General features: G+C 36.0%; 1 protein-coding gene across 3 annotated transcripts in view; it reads right to left on the bottom strand.

Moving 5' to 3' along the window:
* The window catches only part of ATRNL1 (attractin like 1), a 425,510-nt gene that overhangs the window by 311,094 nt on the left and 87,149 nt on the right, over positions 1 to 27,267 (bottom strand). For all 3 annotated transcript variants that reach the window (XM_030950737.1, XM_030950738.1, XM_030950739.1), the window contains exons 13-19: positions 26,444 to 26,562; positions 20,808 to 20,940; positions 19,359 to 19,540; positions 10,456 to 10,669; positions 9,588 to 9,776; positions 4,778 to 4,996; positions 160 to 297 (exon numbers count right to left, since the gene is read on the bottom strand). In XM_030950737.1, coding sequence (XP_030806597.1) covers positions 160 to 297; positions 4,778 to 4,996; positions 9,588 to 9,776; positions 10,456 to 10,669; positions 19,359 to 19,540; positions 20,808 to 20,940; positions 26,444 to 26,562 — 1,194 coding nt within the window. The remainder of the gene's footprint in view (positions 1 to 159; positions 298 to 4,777; positions 4,997 to 9,587; positions 9,777 to 10,455; positions 10,670 to 19,358; positions 19,541 to 20,807; positions 20,941 to 26,443; positions 26,563 to 27,267) is intronic.

Raw genomic sequence — 27,267 nt, 5'->3', positions numbered from 1 at the left:
TGAATCATTAGTTTAGCTGATCAGCTCATCTGTACTATAAAATCAACTTTTTAACCTTTAAAGAAAAGTTAATTTCACATTCCATTAAGGACATTAAATTCACATTACATAAAATGTCATTTTGCTATTTTTCTTTTTCCTTCCAGTAGAAGAACTTACCTGTACACTGTCCTCCATTTGTGGGATCCCCATAATATCCTGGCATGCAGGTCTCACACTGTTTTCCTGTTGTTAGGTTTCTACACTGATCACAGACATTGCTGTTGACGCAGGTGCTGTGGCCATTACACTGGCAAGCTGGAATACAACGTTTTTAAAGCTTCATTAGTAAATATCTCTTCGGAACAAAATCATCTCTATGTGATTATGAAATGGTAGTATGATGTGATTCTGAGGAGTTTAGTCCTGACTAATAACCAGCATAAATATACTTGCACTCTGACCCAGAACATCTTCAAAACAGCATTGCAATACAAGATGGATTCACACAAAAACTGACTGTGTTGTGACATGTGAGTTTTAAGGGGGGGTTTTATGAGAAAGGGTTTTTTTACTATTGGAATTATTTAATTAGTCCTTACAGCTTTAAAATGCTGTCTAGGTATTTCAGAAATCTTTGAAGAGTAGTAACTCACTAACTGAGACTCCATGAAAACCCCAATACCTACATGCAAACATGAGGCATTTGAAGACCTGCTGCGACAGAGAATATAAACTCAAAGCTGATCATATCTAGTGGGCAGAGAAAACTTCCAAAACAAATTAACTAAATATTATCCTATTTTAATTGTCCTGACCTTCATTAGCTTTGACATACAAAGCAATTTTAGGGACACCAGGACCACATCAAACAGCTCCAGTCCCTCCTCACTACAGATGATTTTGGGGAAAGTAAAAAGAAAGCTGGATTCCTGCTGGCATAATTTTTTCACACCTGATCTTGAAAGCATAAAATTGCTTTTCGTCAAATAACACCACTATAAACCACTGATCTTGCAGCAGAGCTCCACTCCAGAGCTTCACATTTTGGGAAAACTCAAGAAAGTACTGATCACTCCTGCAGCAAAATCACAATGTGAATCCTGCCAGCGTCATTGATCCTGCTGCCAGGTTTTGAAGGATGACCTCTCTATAGAGTGGAGCTTCAGAGCTCATGGTGTCCAGCAGATTAGTAATCTGTCAATTATAGCAGCTTGTCAAATGTCAAACCATGTCAGACCTGTCGATTCCTCAGTGCCAAAGTGGGTGGAAGACTTGGAAGAGGACAGCTATCGGAGTAAGATTGTATTTTTTTAAAAATTTGGATTTTTTAATTTAAATGTCACAGTGATTGGTGTCTTGGCTAGGGAAAAAAAGGGATTCTCACTGCATGATTTAAAAAGTTTTTAGAGCTGTTTTATAATTTAGTAACTTAATATATTTATAGCCATTGCCAGACTTGGCTCATAAACCATTAAAACCTCCCAAGCTGACAATCTCTTCTTTCTTCTGTAACTATGCCTAGACAATCTTCCAAACAAGTATTAAACATTTCATATCATTAGGTTTTCTCACTGTCTGGACTAAATCTGTAGCAGTCACAAGCCATATTCTTCCCAAGAATACTTAATTTTTAGACACCTTTGTGGTGTCTCCCTCTTTTTCGGTTTGTTGCCATTCTCAGGAAAATCTACACAAAAGTACCACAAGCTGCAGCTCTGTTTTGGGGTCTGTGTACATGTTTTACACATTAAATACTTAAAGCAAATATTAAAAAAAATACAGCCCAATAAGCAAAAATTTAAACAGAGAGTACATTGAAGGAGTATTCTATTAAAGTAAGATTGCCTAATTAAGAGTAATATCATAGTGTAGGACAAATGCTTAATATTAATATTCTCTAACCAGTGGGCCATTGATTTATAAATTTTCTATTCTTGCTAATGCTTAGTTTTGTATTTCTTAATTTTTTTGCTATACAGGGTGATGAAAGTAACCTTAATTGTAAAGTTTAGATTTTTCCATGTCATATTACTATCTGGTCACACATGACAGCTCTGAATTCCTACATTTTGTTGAGTCAAAGTAAATGGAAGAGATTTTACAACAAATTCAAAAAAATATATAGACAATAAGAAGGCAATCCACAACTGATATGACATACCACGGAAAAATTACATTATATATTTGCTGGTTTCCCTAAAAATATGCATCTCATTGGAAAAAGTCAGAAGTGCAAGTTCAATAAATTTCAAAGTTGGTTCAGTGCAATCAAACTGGAGGCATCAATATTAAATAATTTTAAAAGTCATTAAATTAATGAGAAACAGTAATGAGTATTTAAGTAAGAATTAGGAGTTAAATTTGAAAAAGTTCTTTTTTCCTTAAGTCCTTTTAATGTCATCACTGGCAGCAACAAAGTCATTTTCCTCACACACAAAAATGTGCTTCAGCTGAATCCTCAGTTAGGTTGCCCTGGAGAGAAGCAATTTTATGTCTAATTTGCTTTGGACCTCTGTGTTGAAATAGCTGATGAAGCTGACAATTGTTGGTAATTATAGTTTTAAGAAAATAGTTGAAACCAGGAAAATTTATGAAAAGGGTGTCTCCATTACAATCTGGATCTCATGTAAAGATACTTCATCTAGTTCTAATCAAACTAGGTAGAATCTACTCATACTGCTTTTCAGAGGAGAAATTTAGACTTAAAGAAAAACTTGGGCTTGCATTCTACCTAAACCTTTCTTCTCATGAGGTGAATGTCAAAGCTGTTTTTCTTTTCTTCATATATGTAGGTTATTTGCAATTTTATTTATAACAATAGTTCAGTTAAACTAAGAATCTGATGAAAATAAAATTATATTCCTACCAAAAGAAACACTATGACAGCTTATTTGAAGCCTATTGATTTCAAAGTGACCAGTCACAAAAATAAACATTTTCTATACTGCCTGATGAATAGTAATCTTGAAGTTTTGAACAAACAGAAAATGAGAAGGAATTTAAAATTTTTATCAGCAGCATAATTACCCAGAGGTACTGTAAGGAGTATGGATATAGACTACAAGGAAAAATAAGTGCATGCCTGAATGACCATGAATGGTTCAGACAACTATTCATCAATGTGGCAGAATAATCTCCAAACTGCATGGTATAAAGTATCTATTTATATTTTCATCCTAACTGTAAACTGTTCAGTAGGCTTACATAGACTTAGTCTAATTCTATCTTGTTTCAAGTACATCAAATGATTGTTGGGCTAAGAATAAACTGTGTTAGTATAATCTACTACAGAAAATATTCTATGAAAATAAAACCAAAAATCTTAGGAAGGAAACCTCCAGCCTAAACAGATCAAAAAAGAAATTTCACATCAATTGAAGTTTTAATGCTATGACTTCTGTACTATTTGTCCCTTAAACTCATAAAGCTAGGGAATGTTAAACTGAAGAGGAACTTCAGTAAATTCTTGATAAGAACATATAATAAACACATAATTTTATCCACCAAGAATAAATATTAAACATAGCTGTCTAGACTAGCACTATATTTACCTATTACAATTTCACTAGTAACAGAAATTACGCATTGCACTGAATGGTTAACAATCCTTCAATATCAATATATAGACTAAGTAATGAAATTTCTATACAACAACAACAGAATGTCATTCTACTGTTTCCAGAAAGGTACTAGAAGCTTCTTTGTTCAGGAAGTAACATTAGATGATGTGGAAGGTTTCTATGGTTTTAAATATGCAACAGTGTTCCATGGGGTTTATATTTCATTTCATTTTTCTAAGACTTCAATAAACTCTCACTCTATATATACGCATACACAACAGAGAGAATAAACTGAGGAAAAAAGCAGACAAGAAGGCAAACACAGCTGCATGTATCCATAAAATTATTGATCCTACAGAAGCTCCAGCTTCCAAAATCATCAGCAATAGAACATTTCCTGAAAAAATAACTCAAGAACAGTTACACTATTTATTCTAAAAAAAAAAACAAAAAACAAACAAGCAAAAAAAATCACCACAAAGTTTTCAAGCTGTCTTTCAAACTGTATTATTTATTGTAAATGACTTCTGGAGGGCTGTCAAAGTCCCTAGTGTGCTTTTCATTTGCCTGCAGTCCTCCACAGCTGCTTCCACACTCTGCTGTCAGAGTTGGAGGATTTCCACACAGGAGGCTGCACCAGCACAGCTTTCACTGTCACAAAACATGATATCTTCCTTACTTTTCCAATTGAACTCAAAAATTAACACTCTAATCAGACTGGTGTCGCTTAAATTGAGACTTCAGAGATTCTCTTTAAGGCCACACAAGCACATATTCTATTCACTCTGTGTCTAAAAGGTCAGCTGGAAGCACAGCTCAGGTTTTGGCAGCCCCCCATTCTGACAGTCAGCTGGACTTGGCAAGAGCAGGAGGGAATTTTGTGTCCATCAGTCTTCTCCTCGGGATAATTTCTCTCCAGTTCCACTCCTTGATGGATACAGAAGCCAGAAGAAAGCAAGAGCTGAAGAAAGTTCATATGTTTTCATTTCTAAATGTGTAGGGATAGGGTGGGTGAAAACTTATCTACAAATTAATGGTATTTTGGCTAAACCTCTTGCACTGCATTTCACAAGTCAACATACACTTGTGTTCAGTAGAAAAACGAACTCTATATTTAGGAACTATTTTGTAAAAAACAAGTTTTCCATGAAAATGCTATTTGCATTACTTAGAACAATCACATTATTTTGGTGTGCTTAAACTCTTATATAAGAAAGAATGGAAGCAAACCTTACCTGGACACTGGATAAAAGACCACTCATAATTTTTTTCCTTTGGGCAAAGAGTAGCATCAAGCACCATTTCATTGGAGTGGACACTGACAGGTTTCATTGGGCCTCTGGAGGAGCCCTCCAAGCACTGTCCTTTGCCAGTGTTACTGGGATCATTGCACCATCCACACCCTGGCTGCTCCAAACACTGTCCACAGGTCCTCAGCCCAGAGCAGTTTTGAGCTTTAGTACATGGAATACAATATTAATGCATTGTTTTTTAAATAAGCTGCTTGGATTTTACAACAATACATAGAGAATTAACTTTTCCTTGTGCAAATTTACAAAAACAAAATCAGTAATACGAGTAAGAATATCTCAGTTTTCATTAAAAGTTGTGCAACCTTAAAGATCATGCAGCAGGTGTTTGTTATACCACAATGCAACAATAAAAACTTCAAATCAACAAAGAAAATGAAGCAGAACAATAATATTGCATATCTTCATTAGACAGAGAAGAAAATACATTCCTTCCTTATTAGTAGTATATAATGCATTTATTACTAATTTTACTGAGATAAACAGCCCTTCCAAAAGGAAAACTAGAGTTCAATACAAGGTCAGTAAACCAAGTAAGAGTGATAATATTTATAAATATAAAAAACTACAGGATCATTCAAATTCAAACCAAAAATTATTTTGGGCACAAAGTACCCCTGGATGTCACCTGAGTATTTGCCTAGAAATATTACTTAGTCCTCTCACAAGCTAGCAAACCACACATCTCAAGCAACAAATCATAATTCAGACCCACTTAAATTAACTATATCTTAAGGTTCTCATCAGCTAGTCAGGTTTCATTTTTAAAATTGCATTCTAAAATCTAAATAACCCTTTAGATATTTTATACTCTATTATTTAAATTATTAAATGGTCTTCCTCATATTTCAAATCTGTTTAGAACCAAATAAAATTCCTATTCTGAAGTTACTGTCATTTTTTTATTAATAAGAAATTAACATTTTAGTAACTTCAAGAACACAATTAAAGTTCCCAAGCTTCTTTAAGCTTTTTCTGACACATCCTAGTTTCTTTAATTACTGTTGTAACTCTGGATCAAATTAACGTCAGACTCATTCAAACATTGATCACTATGGGTTCCTGTCTCTCCTCACATTAACTTTACAGGCTTTCAAAATTAAATTTTAAAAGCACACATGAAGGTAAGCTCCTGCTGTGAAGCCAGAATTATCCAAGTTTCTTTTTAAAAAGAAGAAAGTAATTTAAAGATTCCCAGAGTTATTTGAAGGACACTCAAATGGCTTCTACATGAGGATAACCTCTCAATTTGGCTCAGCTGCAGCCAGAACACTGCATCCAAATAATGCCCACAGTTACCTGGGCTCCTCTGGTCCACAAAAGGAATATTAAGCAGAATGATTTCACTGCTAAATAAATTAACTGAGACCAGAATAAAGCTAGCTCCTCTGCCTTCAGCAACTATTAAAATTGTTTTAAAGTGATGAAAGCTGTAAAAATTAAAAATACTGCACCGTCTAAAGGTACCTGTTGATATCAGGAAAACAGGCAGTGAAGAGTCTGAGTGAATCTCAACAGGATTTTAAGAGCACAGAAAGCTGAAGCAAGAGCTCTTCAATAGACTTGGAAGAATCCAAAGAGGAGGAAATGTTTCAAGTTTCCCAAATATGGAAAATAGCAGGGATGGGAAAAGGCCAACAGTTGTTGCAAATTGTCAAACGTGAAAAATCAGTTTTAAACAATCAGAGCTGAAGCTGAATGATACAAATTTGGGCTTTTGAATACATTAGAAGATCAGCAGAAAAATAAAGACCATTCTGTACCGGCTGGCTTGCCCTTTCAGAGATGCACTCTAAACAATCCAAATAAATCTCATGCTGCTATTTATACTCATGCTGCTATTTATAAAGCCCTGAAGTATCAGCTGCACTATCTTTACAGAGGCTAAAGCAGAACCAAAAGTGAAAATCCTCAGCTATTATCTGTAGTGGCATTCAGCTGAAAAACTGGAGAGCTAAGAAGCAATTGTTGATGGAAGAAGGCGATATTCAAGCGGCAATTTTGTTTTCTTTGAAATTCTAGAGGTGGTCCAAGATTGTTCAACTGTCAGCTATTCAATCAAAAGTCATAATGGATGGAAGATGTAGGGAAGAGTGGAAATGCAAGTTTTTGGCAAGTAGGCATTAAAATGACAATATGTCACCAATAAAACAGCATTCCCCATTTTTAATTCCAAGTTGTGAAAATAAATGTGAAGTTCTCAGGTTTGGTTTTTTTTTTTATTTTAAATCATACATGCTTGTCTGAATTTTTTTTCATTCAGAGCAAAACATCCAAAAGCTCAGAAATTAGTCATTCAAAATAAAAATAAAATTTCAAACACAAGGAGGATTTTTTAAAGGTATAGTTCCAGTCTGTTCTTCAAGTAGAAACACTATCCCTTGATAAGGGTATCCACTTAATAATTCATTACTCCAGCAGCAATAATGATATATTTACCTAATAAAATTTTCAAGTCATTTTAGACTAACAAAATATCTGAACCATGCTTCATTTGAACATGCATTTTCTTGTTTAAATGCAAAATATCTGATGCTATAAAACTCTGGGAAAACTGCTTACAGCCACAGAAACTTGTTTTTTTCTAATTCGTTGAATATAAAGTACATTTTCATACAAAATTGCCTTTACATAATGTTGAACTGGCATACAGCAAATCCCTTTTGCCTTATTTAATATTAACTTTTATAGACCTGACAAAAATGACAATCAAATTAAAAACAATTTCTTATGTTCCCCAAACAAATTGAATCAGCGTGATGTGCAAACACTACACAAAGAGGAAAAACTGAACTGAAAGTTCAGGCTGACATAACATCTGCTAGTTCAAAAACATAAGCATCATTTATGTGGTATTCTGTCAATTTTATCTCCAGATTTGCAATCTATTTAAGTTCTGCCACAACTCACTATCAATATTTTATAAGTTAAAAAATTGATTTGTATACAGGAGAGGAAAACAAAAATTCTGTGAATGATTATAGGAAAGAAGCCTTTATATAACTAGAGAATTATTATTCCAAGCATATTGACAAGAGATTAAATACTCCTATTACCTGTTACACTGAACCTGGGTGCTAAAATCTGGATTAATACCTGACATTTATTAATTTAGCCAAAAAGTTTACCAGAAAAGCTCAACATGGTCCTGGTTCATTACATTCTATGATTATTAAGGATGAAGAAGGAACCTCAATTAGAGGAATATGGGCTCTTGGCCAGTTTAGCCTGAAGGAAAAGCTTTCCTATGCCTTATTTCCCTTGAACCCAGATATGTAGTGGCCTGGTACAAACAGCTCATTTTCTCTCCTAAGATTAGAATATATCAATGGTTCCTTTTACAGACACATCAAGAACTTATTTTACTTAGTATTTTCTGAGGTTTTAGGTGAAAGTAAGTAACTGCCTTCTGTGATCTTTGGGGTTTTTTTAATTTGTATCCATAACCTCTCAAACAGAATCATCATCTAATTATAATCCTGAAAGCAAGTTGCTTCTTGTTGTGACAGCATTAATGATCTTGACAAGATATCCACAGATATCAAAAGACGCTTCTGGAGAAAGGGAGGAAATCAGAAGTAACCATAAAAACTCTCTCTAGAGCAATAAGGAGAGTCCAAAGGTACCATTCAGAAATCCTGAAAAATTCAAGAACCAGCCTTCTGAATGATGGTGACTGAAGAATTGTTCCAAATAAACCTCAACTAAGACAAGAATCTAAGGCACCAGACAGCTCACTCCAGCATCTACATCAATTATGGCACCAATAAACCCTGGAATGCTGGAACTGCATGGGGCTGACTCCAGCCACTCCCAGCTTGGCAAGGAGCAGCTGTGCCTGATTCACAGAAAGGGACTTGCAGGAGATTGCTCATTCTCCCAAAGACACTGCATCAAGCTCTGACGAAATGTGCTTCCACAGGGGGCATCCAGGGAGTAACCTGGCTCCTTGACAAAATAAGAAACCACTTGCTTCTTGTCCCCAAAGGATGAAATGGGCAACCTTGAACATTAATGCAGCCTGACCCAGTCTGATCACACAGAAGTTTTCTGTACCTCCTCTACCTGCCTGATGGCCTAATAGAATTCCTTCTACTTCCATAGAGAGGATGAACAATCTGCAAGAGTTAATTATTACCGATCAAGGGTTAATAATCCCCATCTGCAAGGAAGAGGAATCTAAGGAAGACCAAGATAATTTGTTTTGCATTTGTATTACAATATTCTCAAGACTACTACTATCCTTACTAAAACTTTGGTTTTATCTTTGCATGTTAGGAAAATGGCATAGCCTGAATCTGAAAAAAAAAATCAGAACATTTAAAACTTTAAAAATACATCACACTTCTTAATGACTTGATATTGTGTAAGTCTAAGTTCTACATATTGGTTATCTAATTTTAACAGTATTTTGTTCCAGCTTATGGATGTTGTTTGTCACACTAACTCTGGACATACAAACAATCATGGTAATTTTTCTTTATCTGAAAAGAATAAATACTTTTCACAGTTTCAAAAGACTAAATATATTTCATCATCAAACAATTTCCAGCGTATTATCTGTATCTAAGAAATGCATACTCAGCACTGACTTCTCACATTAGTAGCTATATAAGGTCATTCACTTGAAAATCTTTTTATCTCTAGAGAATGTGCTGAATCCCTCCAGCTCTTTTGAGTGAAAAATAAAACTAACAATACATTTAGTAAGATGAACATTCACTAAGATACTCACGGGAGCAGGTGGCAGTTTGCCACTCCAGACACTGCCCATATGGGAAGGAGATGATGTAGGCATTGGAGTCCACGCATCGTTTGGTGCTGCTGCACCACATGCACTCCATGCCATTGCTCGTGCAGTTGGAACAGGTTGTCCTCAGGGAGCAGGGCTTTTTGCAGGGCCTGGCATTCTGGTTGGGACTGACTGGAAAAGGATCACAAATATTTTATCATTTCAAACACAAGTTCAATCTACCTTTTTTTTCACCATTCGTTCCAATAGAAAAATCCCTGTTGAAGTGGTTGCTTCCTTAATTAGCCATAAATATTTTGGTCCATCCAAAATTATTTTTCTGTACATAAATAAAATCATATTTTACAAAATTTAACATGCAAAACTGAGCATGACTCACATGACAGCTCAGAGAGTCCATTTTAGTAGATGTTAACTTGAACAGTCAAGTGACTGTCACAGTAAATTTTATACACAAACAAAGCTAAAAGACAGAAACCAGAATTTTGGATTTGTCCATCTTTTACAACTTTAAGATATTCACTAATGTTCAGCAAGATCCAGAAAGAACACATCAGCATTGCTGAATATCTCCACATGTGGTTACAGATACTGTTACCATTGACTATTACTGATTTCGAGGCAAATAAGATTTCTAGTGTAATGCAAAATAAGCCACATGAACTAATTCTCAAATACTATGTGCTGCTTTAGGAATATTAACAGATTGCATCTATATCCAAAAAAACTTTAAAAAATATATATTTTTGTAATTATTTAATATGTTCCCAAATCCCTCTTAGGAAAATTAAACCCCAAAGAGTTTGTTATTCACCACAACATCAGTTCCTGGGACAAAGAGGCTCCTTACCAACAGGTTTTTCACACACGAGGCCATCTGCCATGGCAGTGCAGGGATTTGCCTTCAGCCCTGCCACCTCTGCTCTCTCCAGGTAGGCACAGAAGCCAGAGTCGTTGGGCTCTCCAGGGAGCCACTGCAGGGTGGTGTTTGTGAAAGGGGACATGTCATCCCAGCCCCAGTAGGAGATGTTGATCTTGCGCAATCCCACCCACGGGGAAATTTTCTACAGATGAAAACGAAACAAATGGAAGAGAATAATTTAAAATGCTTTTTGTCACAATAAAAATTTAAAAAAAAATAGCTCAGTAGCAACAATTTCACACTTTCAAAATTCATCAGGTTCTTATCTCACTTTATCATCTCAATCATTGTCCACACAGTTTTTATCTTAATTGTTCTGTCTTGCTGAACATCCCCCAAAACCCCAACAAAAACTCCACTCCCTATATGCTTCTCTTCTACTACAAACCTGCATTCTGTTCAAAGACAATTCTGATTTCTATTATCGGTCATAATGAAATTGTTTGTTTTTTTCCCAGTGGCTACTGTACGATTACTAATTGCTAGGCCACTGTGGATAATGAAATAAACATATGTTAACAGCAATTCAGAGAAATCAAATTTCAGGAAAAAGTAGGATCAATATTCCATCCTCTAAAGTCCATAGTGCTGATACTGATCAACTTTAGGCAATCAGAGACAGACATAAAAGTGGCACATTTACATTTCCAATGCTGCTAAATACACATTGAATATACTTTCATTATTGATTTATAATGTTATTGATTTATAAGTTATAAAACATAGTCTAGAAAAAAAACTACAACCACACATTTTTAAAACATATTTAGGATGTATCAGTAAAACTACATCACAAATTCTACTGATTTTTATCATTTCATCTTTACACACTTAGCAAGCAAAAGAGCAGCTTTTAAGGAAAAAAGGCATTCACTTGTTCCAGGATATATCTGTATTCATTACTTGCCACCATTGGTGTAAAATCTCAAGATACCCAAACCAAACACATTTCCACATGTAATCTCTGTGCAGGCAGTTTTCATTAAGCCCAGTTTAAACACACAGAAGAGAGATACAGAGAGACAACTGGGCTCTGACAGGTACATGATGGCAGGTGGGTGCCAGAATACCAAATCCAGCTGCCTGCCCAGGCAGAGGACACACATTGTCAGCTCCAAAGGAGAGATATTGATCTGAGTGTGAATTAGGTTCACAACTGATTTAATTTACAAGGTAAGTAAAGGTAATTTACAAGGTAAGTAAAACACTATAATACATCTAAAGGGAACGTGCCATTGTTAGAGCTATGTATTCCACAAGTGAACCAAGAGTTACTTCCATTCTCTATCACTGATCTTTCACCTTTGATCTCACATTTTCTCTGGCCACGCAGGTTTAACCCATGGGTGAAAAGAAAATCTTTCAGTACTCTTAATTCTACACACAACCAGAGCATTCCTTCTTTTTTCCCCTGTCCTGTTAGAGCAAATTAAAATATGAAGGATTATTGATTTTGTTTCAAAAATACCAGCAGTAAATACCTTTTAAAACAATCAGTAGGTAGACAGTTGGTATTCCTGACCTCCCCAATATGTACTCCCTAAGCTCTCTTCTGCTTCTGTACTACAAAAATTGCTTTACCTACTAACACTTAGGGACATGAGAACAATCTTAAACAGAAAATGACTAAGAAATGTTCCATTCTATAAGCAGTGATGTGTTCTGGGAGACTCTTGAACAGCAACAAGAACATTCAGCAAATTCACCACTGTCCACTTTGTGTCTTACTTTGTGTATTTACTTCCTAACTCCATTGCTACCCTAGGTGACCAACTTTCCGGTGTCTGTGAGGACTGTGAGGACTCACATGTCCTGGACACCAGAAAGAACATGATGCAATCAGTAAAAGTCTAACTTGGGCATCTGGAAAATGGTAGATAATACATCTGTTGCCTTATTTGTTGTTTAGTTGGCTAGATTCCTGTTTTTGTATGTGGTCCACATGGACCAGAAGACCTTAGATACCTACACATTTATCTGCACAGGTCCCTGTAGATGCTGAGTGCGCACCCCAAGCACATATGAAATAATGTCAAGGGCTTAGGCAGGATAAATTGCTGACAAACCCACACATAAACCAACCCTACATGCCTACTTTGGGATTGAGCGATTCCAGCCAAGAGAATCTTTAACATATTACTGACTGTTTCCATTGCACTGCCAAACAATTTGGCCTCAGCATCAGTATATAAAAAAAACAGGGATCATATTCCATCTATGGTGAAAAAGTATGTGAGCCAATAATGAAAACTGACAGTGCAGCAGCAATATTTGGAAATAAATTCCTCCATTTGAGTAGGAGACTGTCTTGGAATCCCTTTAATGATGACAAAGTCCCAGGGAGAATCATGAAAGCCAAAGCAGCCACAGGAGATAAAAGCAGTATCCCTGAAATGAAAGACTTCCAGAAAAAGCAAAACATATCCCAGTCACAATCATTCTTAATAGCTGGACTATCTGGACAGCTTACAGTCATCATGTCAGGCATCTCAAATTCCATATGTACCAGCTCTGGCTCTCTGCTAGGATAAACCATCAAAGTGCAGACCCAAATGCTGATGAGCACGTTATCAAATGCACACCATGGAAGCTATGACCTTGCAGGCCCACTCAGGCCATGCTGTAAGGATGCCAAGCACAGATTATCCAAGTAAGGCCTCCCAGATGTTCCAGTGACGTGCTTAACATGCATATTCAATTATGTGGCATCAATTCCATCATGTGGTGGGCCACAGGTGAAGACTGCTGGCAGTAGCAGAGAGTGTGTGTGGATATCAAAGCTTATCACCAAAAATGATTGCTGCTGCACTGCATGGAAGCCAATAGGAAAAATCAAATCACAACAAGAGCATTCAGTAAGTTTCATGTGAGATACCTGCAGCTACCAGGGCTGTGTGGCTATCAAACTAATTTCTTAAAAAAAAAAAAGGGCATAAATCTAGTATAAATTATCTTTCAAACTGATGAAAGGTTTAGTCAGAATAGCTGGGAACCTCAAAGTACTTGAAGCAACCAAGGGACTTCAAATGTGTTGACTGAAAATGCCAATCCAGTTTCTTCTTCAGGCTTCAGAAATAATGGGGGTTGAACATGCTTCACTTGAACTTTATGGTTGTTTCATTTAATGCAAAATGAATGTAGAAAGCGGATTCCTTTACTTTGAATATCCTGACAAAAGATGCCTCTGAAGAGGATCAGACAGGAAGGAAATGAGACTGACAGTTCTCAGGAACCAGAACTTGCTGGTGCAAGATTCCAACTCCCAGGCCTCTTGAAAACTGTTCTTTACCAAATCAGATGAGTGAAAAATACAGTGCAAATCAACTCATTTATTGGAAGTTCAGGTGATCTTTACTCAACATATAAGTGGGAAGAATGTTACTCCTCAGAGAGTTCTGAAGACCTGTTCCCTCTTTCTATATATGGATATCTATAAAAACTCCCTTGACATATAATATACAATTCACTTTAAAACAACATCAACAACTCAACAAGCTCACACAAGAGCATTCTAGACAAGTTTAAAAATCAGTTTAAAAAACAAAACAAAACCAACAAAAAAAACCCCAATGCAATACACAGCAGGTGCTCAAATCCATTTTGGGAAAAATTGTAATGAGTCTTACTAATGATAGATAACACAATCAAATGCATATTGTGAAATATTGTATAGATTTATTCCACTCCACTATTTAAAATTTGGAATCACCTCTAGAATATGTTTGTCCTCCCATCCATATCATTCTGTCTATATTTTAGAATCCACAGCCCCTCTTAGAAACTTTATATTTGTGCTAGTCATGGCTTACCTGTTTTCACAGAACCATTTTTTATCACTGAAAACAAGTTACCAAAAAACTTTTTAAATTAGACAGTAAATATTTGGGAATTATTAAAATCTGAGAAAAATTGTTAGGCAAGACTTTATTTTCATCTGACAGAGGAGCAAAATTGCAATCATACAATGCACACTAACAGAACATTCTGTAACCTTATCTACCACTATTAAGATGAACATTGGACCAACTTTTGGCCATAACAGGAATCTATAAAAAACTGATCACTAGTAACTTAAAAAATATGATCTTCTCTTGTTCTAAATCAGACTATTTTAATTTGGTTTTTAATAGTAATTATGGAACTATGTTAGAAAGGAAAATTGTGTAACCTTAACTAGAAAGCTAATAGTTCATGCTAAAGCCACTGTTTACTCAGAGAATTTAAATGAGATTAAGTTGCTTTGAGATCCAAAGTGAAAGGGATCATTTCTACTGATGACACATATTTTCAGGTACTACTGCTGAATCAGCACTAAACTAATGAGGGCTGAATAATTTGCAGATGAGTGAAGTGAGCAAGACTACCTTTACTGAATAGCCAACTACCACTGAGGCTCAAAAATGTCCCCTGTTTCTTAATTATGCAAATTACTGAGCAAGTATATATCTCCTTCAAAAAATTATCTACACTTTTATTTAAATTCCTTTTATTTTGGATCGCAAATTGTCCTGAAAGTGTATAATACACTACTGTCTCATTTTCTATTATGTGCACCACAACACCTTATAAACAAAATTCAACAAACTTCTTAGGAATTGTTTGAACTCCTGGATTTGTTGCTCTAGGATGAAACACACAATTAAACTTTGAAAATACTGTGGCCTCTCAGTGACCATATTTCCACAACATTCATGATTTGGAGAAATTGCTTGCAGTTCATTTGACTCTTTTCTGCACCATTCTGAACAAAAACCCTACTTCCTGAAAAAGCAGCTCTGTGAAGAGACACAATGTGTTCTATGGAGGGTTTTCCATTCCTTAACTGCAGCAATTCTGACTATGCCAGATACCAGCACACTCCATGTTTTGTAAATATTTACCCAGTGATTGACACATTTCAAGCAGTGGAAGCAAGATTTATTAGTTTTAAGTGTCTCTGGATCTATTAGACACATATGATGCAACATGGATGTAATTAATAGTAGGAGTCATGCGTTAGGTCACCTTATTCTCCTACTCTTTTTAAACTTTTCTGTAGTTCAATAGGTTTAAAAAACCCATAAAATCTGTCAAACTGAAAAAACTGGAACTTCCCCAATTTCTATCTACAGAGATTCTAGCTAGTATTTCAGTGAGACTTTGGTTTCTTCTTGTAATTTCTTCTTTATAGGGGACAATTTTAGGGGGAAATTTGCATTCTCAGGCATCCAAAGTGAGTTGAGCTCCCCCAATCCTGAATGTAGGAAAGCAGTTAAACTAGAGGTGAGCTAATGGACAATCAATGCAACAACTGTAAAATAGAGACAAAGTGCTAAAATAATTTATTAGACTTCTAAAACCACAATAGGAAAGTGGGACTGGTAGAAACTGTTCTAAAGGGAGTAATTCAGAAACCAAGAGTAGATGTCAACTTCACCACAATCACACACATTATAAAACCACAGAAACACACAGCCCTCAGAGAATACTTGGAGCTAACAAGGAGTAACATTGCTATGCAAAGCTCACTAATTAACTGCAACCTACACTCAAGTGTAATTTATAAAAAAGATGCTTAGCCTTGTGAGCCCAGAGTCAAAGGAAAAGTTGCAAACAGTTTCTATAATGAAAGGCTTTGTGTATAACTGTTCTCTTCTTCCTTTGTGCTTACTACACCAAAACTAAATCTTCTCAGAATTTATTGCATGCTAACAAGAAAATTATTATTTTTAGTTAAATCCCACAGTAGCAAGCAAACTCCCAAGAGAGCTAATTGCACTTTTAAATGAATATACAACATTTGAATATTAGCAGGAACAATAAATTAACCTCATATTGCTGTTTAATCCATTTTTCAGAGAAATTCAAATCTTCCCTTTCATAATATTTTGCTTACTAGGTCAATAAAAGCATGTAAAAAAAATTAAGTGTAATTTTTCTTTAGTGTGGGAATCTGCAGCCTATCCATTGTGTTTTCTTTGGCATTCTTTGACAAAATTTGATTTATTTTTCATGAACAATACAAACTTGACTTCAAACTGCTGGTGGTAATTTTAAAATACATTTGCAAATTCAACAGTGTTTTGAGTTCATACCACACAGATCTTTGTGTTTTCCCTTTCTTTTTTACCAAATGAACCTTCTCCTTATCCTTTAAAAGGAGGCAACCTATTGATTTCCAGTTTAGCATTGGGATTAGGAGAAATTATTTATACACAATGAGACATGGAGACAATGGCAACCCCCTCCCTCAGAATCTTCCCAACACAACAATGTATTATTCTAAACATGATAAAGAAATTGTCCTAAATTTGTCCCAGAAGAGGGACTTTGTGTATTAGGAAACAATCTACAAAATCACATGATGTTTCTATTAACAATAAAGAATGCTGAAGTCCTCCCAGGCTGTAGATTTACTGATACTATTTGGCAGTTCGTAAAATACACAACAGCTACGTAAGTTGCTTTCCATTTCTCAGCATAAGAATACCAAATAACAAGGAGATAAAGTCAGAATAATATTCTTATTTCCAAATGCTGCTCTGACACATTCATTAATCCTGAAAAGTTTCTTTATTTTCAGGTGAAACTGAAACCTTTTTTTCTTTCCCAGGCTAAAGATTTTAAAGCCTTCAACATTTAACCACCCAAGTCAAATTCCACTGCAGATAAAAGAGATTAAAACCACGGTGTTCACCTTACAGCAGCTCTGATTCCATTTGTGAACTCCCCACCAGCACCTGTTATAGAAAAAAGCCATCTAAAATGAAATCTCACTCTTTAAATCATTATGATTGCAGTTGGAGAGGGAAAGGCAGGCAAAAGAAGATCAAGAAGTTTCAGAGAGCCTCTGTCACACCTGATAACACATTTAGGATGTATCACACTGGGTAAATGCAGCTGGACAGATAGATATGAATGAAAAAAGATCTTTTCTTTTCCAAGTGCCACAGAAGGCACCAGGATAATTCATGGTAGAATTTCATTAGAGGTTCTGACAGCTAAATGATTGTTTAATCCAAGATAGCTTTTTAAAGGGAATAAATTTGTCTACAATTGCTTAAACTGTATTTGAGGTATCTCAAATTTACATCACCACATTGGCTCAGGATGTACTTCATTTAAATAAAGATTTGCTCAGCAGGATGTCACCTTGCAGAAGTTCTAAGCTCTGAAATGTAAGAAAAATCTTGCTTCCAAACACAAAAAAAAGCTATTTCTCATCTACACCTCAAGCCGGTCAGGCAAAATCAGTCATATCAATAATCTATCACACTTTATTAGATTTGAAGGCATCCTGTGCAGTATTTTAATAGGAATCAGGGGAAAGGAAAGCAAAAAGGAAAAAAGGTGGTAAAATAAATAACCATAGCAATCATGTTGCCGACATCATTCTATTGTTGTTTTTGTTTCAATTACATTTTCAACATTAACTCATCAAAGAGTGGACAGACAAAATGTGTCTCAAGGCTGCAGTAAATGCAATATCAGGGAAGAACTTCTGAGACAGAATGATTTCTCTCCTTCATTAGCAAAAAAATAGAAAAAAGGTTTATTTCTAGTAAAAAAAACTTTCTTTGTCCAGTTCCTATATTTACTTGGGAAAAAACACAAAAACCTCAAGTACATAACCTATGTTTGAATCTGCATTTTGCAGTGGAATGCTAAAAAGGATAAAAGACTACTTTTGTCCACAATGTGTCCCTAACCTCTTGCTCTCAGATTCAGAAATAACATAAAGGCAATCCTTAACTGCAATTTCCTTTGAATGATCTCAATTCCTCTGCAGAAAAACAACTTCAAAAATCACATACTAGCTTGATATAAGCTTTAATTATTATCCACAATTATCTTTCATTTTCCTGTAACTTTAAAACCCTAAACTACTTAAAAATTTGAGGATTTTATACAAAGCGCTGCATGTTCTACAAATCTAAATACACACTCCCAAAATGTCCCTTGCTATGAACAAGGGACATTTTGCTTGTAAAAATCAGAATCAGAATTTTGCTTGTAAAAATCAGAATCATATTCTGCTAAGACATCCCATCTGAGTGTGCACTGCTGGGTTTCATATTTCTGAGCATATGCTTTAACCAGTGATGTTTAAACACCACAATAAGCATTTGAATATTTAATTGCCAAAAAATTGAACCTGACCACCCAGGGAGAGATGATTTTTCTTCCCTTCTCTTGTTCCACAGTTCACAAAAGTAATATGGATCACTTTTCTAAGGAATATTCTGGTGGCAGCTTGCTGTATTTGCCAGAGGCATGGAAGAGTTTTCAGCTCTCTCTCTCTCCCCGCCATCATTAGAGAAAGCTAATTAGCTCCAGTTAATTCCAGTGCTGCTGTGCAGGGAATTGCTACATGTTTCACACACTAATGCAGCTTCTCTGTGACCCTTTGATCCCACAAACCAGTTACAGAGGAAAAAGCCTTTTCTGGAGAAGTTACATCTGTACTGGTGCTTGGTGTTATGCATCCATATTGCTGGACCCTGCCTTTGCCTGTGTTGAATTTTAGAATTACCTCTGTCACACCTGAAACCAGGACAAAAAAATCAGTGTTCCAGCCATTCTCTTGAGCAAATACTCTCTTCCAAGTAAACAGAAACTTTTAGCATTTAAATCTGGTAAGGGGAAACCTTGGGAGCTGCTGTGTGATTTGTTTTGAATCATAAGATTTTTTCAAACCTTAATATGCTACACATGACTTATACCAGTCTTTAGCACCATTTAGCACATTTCTTTGAAGGCATAAACTTTCCTCTGTTTGGACAAAACCCTAGAAGAGATTTCTCAAAGCCAATTTGTTTCACATAAGCACCAGTTACAGTTTCTTAAGTTACCTGAAGTGTATACTTCTGTATTTCATCCAGAACAAATTCCACTTCTTTTGAGGTTGTTAATGAGGCAAGGTTTCCACTTAAATTGTAGCAATACAGTTTGGCATTGTCGTAGCTTTCCCGACTGGAATTTATGTGGAGGCAGGCATCTCCAATGTGATTCCATCTTTCCCCACACAGGTGAGCTGGTGCAAAAAGCATACAATCAAAACTGATTCAGAAAAAACTTTTAAAAAACCCAAGGGAGTCTGAATTTTATTTTCCTGAGATCATAAATCTAAATGCATCCCACAATCAATTTCCCATCTCACATCACGTAAATTCTGAAACAGCAAGTATCATCAGACAGAATACTGTATTGTTACAGAAAGAAGCTTCTAAGAACTTAAAAATTATTCTAAGATATATGCTAAGTTTCAGCATAATATTTTTATGCCACTATTTCATCCTTGTATTCAGAACTGAGCACAACTAAATATTAAGATAAGATTATGTACATAAATAATAGTTTTAGCAACTCCTTTTATTTAAGTGTTATGTAAATTTTGAAATCTAATAACTGTCCTAGAATTAAGAAATCACAACTTTACACTATCCTTGTTTTATCATACCTTTGCATTTCGTATTTGCCTAAATACCAATGCAATCCAAATGATAGAAAATTCAGATAACATCTCAGAAAATATTTCTCTTCAACATTTTACAGCATTACTCAGACTCAGATAACTATTAAAAGATAAGTAAGAGCAACTGTTATAGTCAATCTACAGAGATTACATAAATAGAGCTTTGAACTGCAGAGAATTGTTATTTAATGAATCATCTCTGTAAAAAAAAGTATTCATTAACTCCATCTGGACAAAAAGATCAAATGGAAAAGGTTCTGACATCTAACTTTATATATGTAGTTATGAATACAAAATAAATACTATTTCAGAATGTTAACAGTCACCTTCTGAGAATATTTCATATTAGTATTTTAATATTCACTGCTTTCATAGAAGTGCCAACATTAGACAAGCAAGAAACTAGATCTTGGGCCCTATCTGCACAGGAAAATTGAAGAAAAATTGAATGATAATTTCTAAGGTAAAACCCCAGCTAGCAAAAGGAACAATGTCAGAGTCCATGGAGCAGTAGAGGACCCGGAATGGCCATTCAGCTCTGCACTCAGTGCTCCCTGCAGGCCAGGGCTCATCTCTGCCTGTGCAGAGGCACAGTCATTGTGCCTTCACTAATGCCATTATCTGCCCTGACACGATTCAAGGTAGCACTGACACCCCAGTCAGGCCTGAAATCACATCAGGGTTCACCTGCACAGGCACGGAGAGGCAAGAGGAGTGAGTACAAATAAAACAAACCCATGTCTGCTCATGAGCAAACATTCTCTGGCAAGGACAGAGGAGGTTTTCTCAGGTTTGGAAGCAGCTGTGAGCAGCAGTGTCCCCTTACCAGGCAGTGCCTGGCACTCCTGCTGCCGCTGGTCCCACTGGCAGTTGAGGTGCAGGGAGCAGCTCTTGCAGCTCGTCAGTTTATTGCAGATCTGCTCATTCCGCACGTGACACTTCGTGTAGTTTTTAACCGACTGTAAAAACAAACAGACAAAGCAGCATCTCAAGCAGACATCCATTAAAAGAACAGAAGTCAAAATGAAAATACAGAGCAGGTAGATCCCCCCCAGAAAGTCGTGGCCACCTAAAAGCTAGGCTGAATTTAAGCTCCCTATCAAGAATCCTTTACCAGATGCAGAATGCAACACTGGAGCACAAATCACTCCACTTGTTCTACACAACTGGGTGTCAGATTGAAGAGGCCAATTCCCTGTACAGAGAACAGGAAGAGCTTAAAAAACTAAACTAAATATTCATTTCTTAGAAACTTTAGGGTAATACTTTCCCTAAATTATTTCATCCTCTGCAGGTTAAAGCAAGAAAAATAGTCAAATAGAACATAAAAAATGGCACAAGGTGCAACATAATTACATATAACTGACTGAAGGTGCAAGAATATGCTCCACACACAATACAAAACCAGGGATAACTTTATTCCTTTGGTACCTTAGCATAGAAGGAAAGCAGTAAACACTGAAAGAATTATTACCTGGAGGCTTTTATTGGATTTGGTCAGTGTTTGGTCTTTTTCCTGAGAACTGAGGTCTTCCAAGTTAGACATTTTGAATACAAATCTTTCTTCCCTCTGCATAGTACTTTTAATTAAGGCATTGTATTGATACCTTATTTAATGAAATGCCCTAAATCCTTAGCCAATTCATCAGCTCACCTATAAGGCTCTCTCTACCAACTTAATTTCAAGGTAATAATTAAAAGTAAGTCCCAATGCAAGACAGCTTTATACTCACAGAACTGTTGAGATTGGAAGGGACCTCTGGGAGTCCCTCTTGTCAAACCCTAACAAGTCTTGTCTCTCTTAAACAACAAAAGGTTAAAATAATACATGGCAGCAATAATGGATTGCACATGGATAGCAAATGCATGATTCATTGAAAAAGTTGGTTACTTTCCTTTCTATTAGTCTCCAGGAGTATGATTAAACAATTTAGAAAGGGACTGCATGACAATAAGCTACACAGTGGTTGGTACTGGAATATGGCAGTGACAGGGCAGGGGGGAGAAAAGCTGCCTCCTTTTATTTCTGTTTTTTTTAAGTCCTGAAATAATGCATTTGTAAAAGTGAATCCTCAATCTCACAAAAAACCAGCTTCACTCCAGTTGAACAACACTGCTCTTGAGGCTTTTTTTTTTTTAATTTTTTGCCTTTAATGGATCAGATGCCTACCAGTAAGTTTGTTTTCAGAGGTCCTGACTTTTTTCTGTTCTATAGGGAAGGCTACTGTGAGAGCAAAAAGAACCAGCAAAGCAGGTCTAGGTGCAGGCATCTGCACCACAATACAAAACAAAGCCAAAGGCAATGCCAGTAACAGACTTGTTACTGTCTAGGCCAAAAATGCACACAACAGTAAAGCACAAAAAAAAAATCTCTGGTACAAACCCACATTTAGTTGCCCTCAGTCATGAAACATACCCACAAAACTTCCTGAGAGATGCTTTAAAGTGAATTTTAGAGCACAAGTAACCACCATCTGCTCATTTACATCTGCTCAACTAATACTCACTTTTAACATTTCATTTTGACATACCCTTAAGCATTCAGATTTCTTTTTTAAATTATATACTCTTCAGTGGTATTACATACAGATTACAATTTTCCACCTAAGCTGAGATATTTGTTCTATTACTTTCTAATCATGAAGCTTGTTGTGTGCTGGTTATTTAATGTTTAAAATAAAATTCAAAGTACTAGTGACTGTTCTATAATAATATTCTTTGTTGTATTCCCTTATTCCCAGCATTTATTTCCCTTAAATCCAATTTAAACACTGCTTGTCTGAAAATCTCATTAGTTCAATGTAGATGTGACTCCAATAGGTAATTCATATTAACACAATATTAAAGTTATAACTTAAACTACCAAACCCAATGAAATTCAGAAAGATGACAGTCCATCTGTTACAGAACTTCTATATTGCTGTGGGATATTTATAATGTTTACACTCCAAAGCATGAGTAAATCATGTTTTGTATAAAGCCTCCCTCATGTCTGATTTACTTAGATTTTTTAAGTACTGATCCTGATATGGTAGTATATAGACAGACTTACAAACTGCAGTGATTTTCTGAATATTTACTGGAGAATGAAAATACTACAGTAGTTTATCTTAGAATTTCAGAAATCACTATTAAATTATGTACCTCTCTCCTCCTCCTGGATTTTTTCAGGTTAACAGTATAACCTTGTCTAGTTTTCCTAGAGTAAATGTAAATTATCAATTTATAGATTCACTATTATTTCCCTGAAGCTACTCCCAAAACTTGCTATTGGGTACTTCTTACTCATAAATTTTCTCTGTTTTCTCCAAGATAAATTTGATTCTGTTCATATTTCCTTCTATTACTTTATATATTTTCTCTTGACTATTCTTTGAATTCCTCAAATGTAGGCAGATTACCATGATTACTATTCTTGGTATTAGTGCATCATCCAAGGTCTCCTATTGCGAAAGAAGGAGCTTTCTGGAAGCAAAGCAAACATGAAAAAAAAAACAGGGATTCTTGTCTTTAAGGCACTGTGTAAAAATATTTATTAATGTAGGACTATAGGTCTCTTTGAAGCTTCCTCTAGTATCCCATTTCCTTGGCAAAATGTTCTTTATCATCCCCTTCATGGATTTGACAGTGTTTGTTTTATGTTGCCACACTCAGATAAAGAACTCTTAAATCACACACCATTCTAGGCTGTGTGTAGGTAACTGTCACCAACTGGGGCTTTATTGTATTGCACATGTCCCCACATGAACCAACACACAAGAAATTCAGTCAAAGAGGAAACATGCCCCCCTTGTAGGAACGTGCCCCCCTTGGAGCTTCTGAAGGCAATGACATTTTCAAAAATGCAATACTGGGTGGAGGCAGAAATAAAATAATTCAGCTATGCCTCAACATACTAAGACTCTCTTTAAGGCTACTTAATCAATTCTTTTTTTCTCCTCAGAAATTAAACAAAATTGATAAAGTAAATTTTTTTACTCTGAAATTCAATCTCTCTCTGGTCTTCCTCAGTAGAGAAAACTGCATTTTATTGCAATCAGTCAGCCCTCTGCAGCAATTTACCACTTTATTTGGTAAAGTACAAGAAGCTTCTGCCTTCATGGAGCTTACTCCTCCACGGTACTACTTCATGAAAAATGACATCTTGCAAAGGAGCAGCAATCTAAAATGAAATTAATCTCTCCCACAAAGCCTTTTCTTTTTTTTTTCTCCTTTGTTTTGGTAAAGACTTGTTTCCATTATAAAATATAGTCAATTTTCTGCACAACATGATCAGCAGCAAGGGAGTATCATTTTCATAGGATGCAAGATAAAGCATTTTATGTGCAGACATAGAGGGTGAATACAGTTTCATAAACATATTAAGCAGATCTAGATCAACCAGGCATTGCAAGCTTCTGCTTGCAATGACATCAGATATGAGTTTGATATACCTGATCTATACCTTGATGATGCATGAGTCTGCACAGGAGGGGAATACAGTGTCCTGGTAATGTGCTGGCTCACATCAGAGGGTGAGCACAGGCAGGTGAATGTGTATCATTAATGCATTAGCGCTACTCATGAAGTCCATCTGTCCAACTAGACTTCCTTCAGGGAAATGTTCATATTTTACAGGCCTTCCAACCAGCAGAGTAGCCACACTTTGCAATATCTGCTTTGCATCTATCTGTGACCATGAGGCCAAACTGGTTGACAGCACATCTTTAGTAAACTGGCCAGTTTCCTTGAGGCAACAGCACCAAATAATAAAACATCACTGTCATTCTCATCTGGAGTTCTATGATCTAAGCCATAAATCAAGGCCTTTGTACAGCTGCAAAGGCTCCTTGTGATGTTCCTAAGTCCACAGCTTGTTATCCCATATTACCATCACAGTGCTGTCACAACATTTTCATTTTTGGGCCTAGTCCAGAAGTAGCAGTCTATGAAAATGGATAATCAGCCTGATCCATTCTGGTTTTCCACATGGTGCCATTCTGTTGATGCTATTTTAGTGGGTTTTATCAAAGCTGCAAAATTCTGCTTCCATCATCTCATGGCAAATAGACTAATTTTACAACAGCCACCTCCCATTTATGACAGCACCTCTTTCCAGAAGCCATTTTGATGAATTTTTGCTACCCCATTCTTCAGTAACTACACTAACAGCCTTTGCTATCCACTTCAAACCCTAAATAAAAGACAGGAAATGATACAGAGCAGACTGGAGCATCGTTTGCTAATTAAGCTGACAATCTTAGTCATGAAAGGTTGTCAAAGAAGGACACTGAACCAAGAAGTTTGTGCTAAAATACCTAGTGCTCCACATTTATTAGGGATCATTTATTAGGAATGAAGATGGTCTGCTCCTTAGCAACTATTCCTTGTTCAAGAGCTGAAAACCACGGTTAGAAAATTAGCACCTAATGGAGAAAAATGTGTCAGGCAAAGAAGGGCCCTTGAATATCACAAAGGAAACTAACCATTAGTGCCTGGAATGTGAAATCCCTCTGACAGACTTATAACATGACTACTGATGAATTTGTGTCTGCATTGCTTTTATTAGTAGTGACTAGCTACAAATGCCAATGATTAGAGCTGGCTGTGCTCACCCTGAACAGGCAAGATTTGAGTCACAATCAATCCAACTCACACCTTAATTTGTCTGGGGAACAAGATTGATTTGCATGAGGTTCAAGCCAGAGAGCAATATACTTTTACTAATGGAAGTGTGTCAAGAAAGGATTTTGAACTCAAGTACAGCCAGGTGTCTGTGGATAGCTGAAAAGTGTAAGGAGGCAAAATTTATAATGCTAAAACAGTATTATAAGCTTGACAAAAATCAAATGAACAAGCAAGAGACGCAGCAGCTGGTGAACAACAACAAAGTATAAAACATGGCACTAGGCAATATTAAAAAAGGAAAACTATAAACTTGCATGAATCTATGTGATCTGATGGCTTGTAGTTAAAAAGATCAGAACCAAATTATCACAAGCCACTGGACCTCATGGTTACAGAAGCTCATATTCCTTTAATGAGATGACAAGTGACTCCATGACAAAGAAAACCATTTCTATTACAATCAATGATCAGAAGACCATGACTAATGAGACTGGTATGGTAATGTTTGAAAGGGGAAAAACCAAACAGCACCCTAGATGGGATTCCATGGTTTCTGCCTGTCTACTGTACACCACAAAAGCACAAAATCCAAGTTAATAATGACTCTGACTTTTCGAATGTCATTAATTAGGGGATAAAAGTATTTGTCTTCAGAAATATTTAGTAGGCAACACACCCCTGAAGAATACTTGTTTTTTCCTGAGATAGATTTTTTTTGCTGCAGTCCAACTCTGTCTTCTGCAACACTTTTAGCTCAAAAGCCTGGAAAACTACTTTGTTTGTGTTGAAAACAAACTAGTCTACTAGACCTAGGAAAGAAGTACTGCTAACATGCTCAGATTTGTGAGGACTCACCATGCTGCAGTTGCTGTTTGCTGAAATGCACTTCTTGTCGTCGCACCACTGGCAGCCGTTGGTGTTGGCGGTGCAGCTGGCGCAATCCGCGTACCGGTAACATCTGTCGTCAGCAGCAGCTGCCGCACAAACCAAACAGAGAAAAGGAGAATAATGCCACATTTCTGACACTTCCTCAGAGCTTTTCGTCTTACAGCCTTCATTTGAACTCTAGCCATTCATAAGGGTTTAAGTTACTGTAGGAAATTAATTCTATTCAGTTAATAGGATTTGCTCCTTTAAAAATTCCTTCAGCAACAACTTCATTTGAAGGTTCGTAAGTCTCATATCAACTAACAGAATATTCACTGATTTACAGCATGAAAGCTCTCTTAGCACAATGCAAAAATTAAGACTATGAAAAACTTTTTTCAAGTATTTTTCCTTCACTCTTCTAACATGGAAGGAAGATTTTCTTCAAATGTAGGATTGTATAAAAATATTAGATGGCTATGCAAGAAGATGAGATAAAAGCAGTAAACAAAACAATCTAAGAGAGATATGAGCAACACATGGACATTTTAAATCTTTGTAAATTAATTTATGAACCTAATAATGACTGGTAAGTTAAAGCTCTGTCCTTTAGTTACAAAAATATTTGAAAAAGAGTTAATGTTATATTCTTAATAATAGGACTTGGACTAAAATTTAGGTTATGTAAAATCATTTAGGACACAAACTATTACTTCTGTTTAAAAGAGAAAAGGTTTTCAAAATCACCATGATGCAAAATAGGAGAATTTGTATCATCTCCTGTGCTGATTACTGTGTTTAATTCCTGTTTG

This window comes from Camarhynchus parvulus, chromosome 6 (genome assembly GCF_901933205.1).
Source record: "Camarhynchus parvulus chromosome 6, STF_HiC, whole genome shotgun sequence".
NCBI classification, from domain to species: Eukaryota; Metazoa; Chordata; class Aves; order Passeriformes; family Thraupidae; genus Camarhynchus; species Camarhynchus parvulus.
This window is presented reverse-complemented; position numbering and strand designations above follow the sequence as displayed.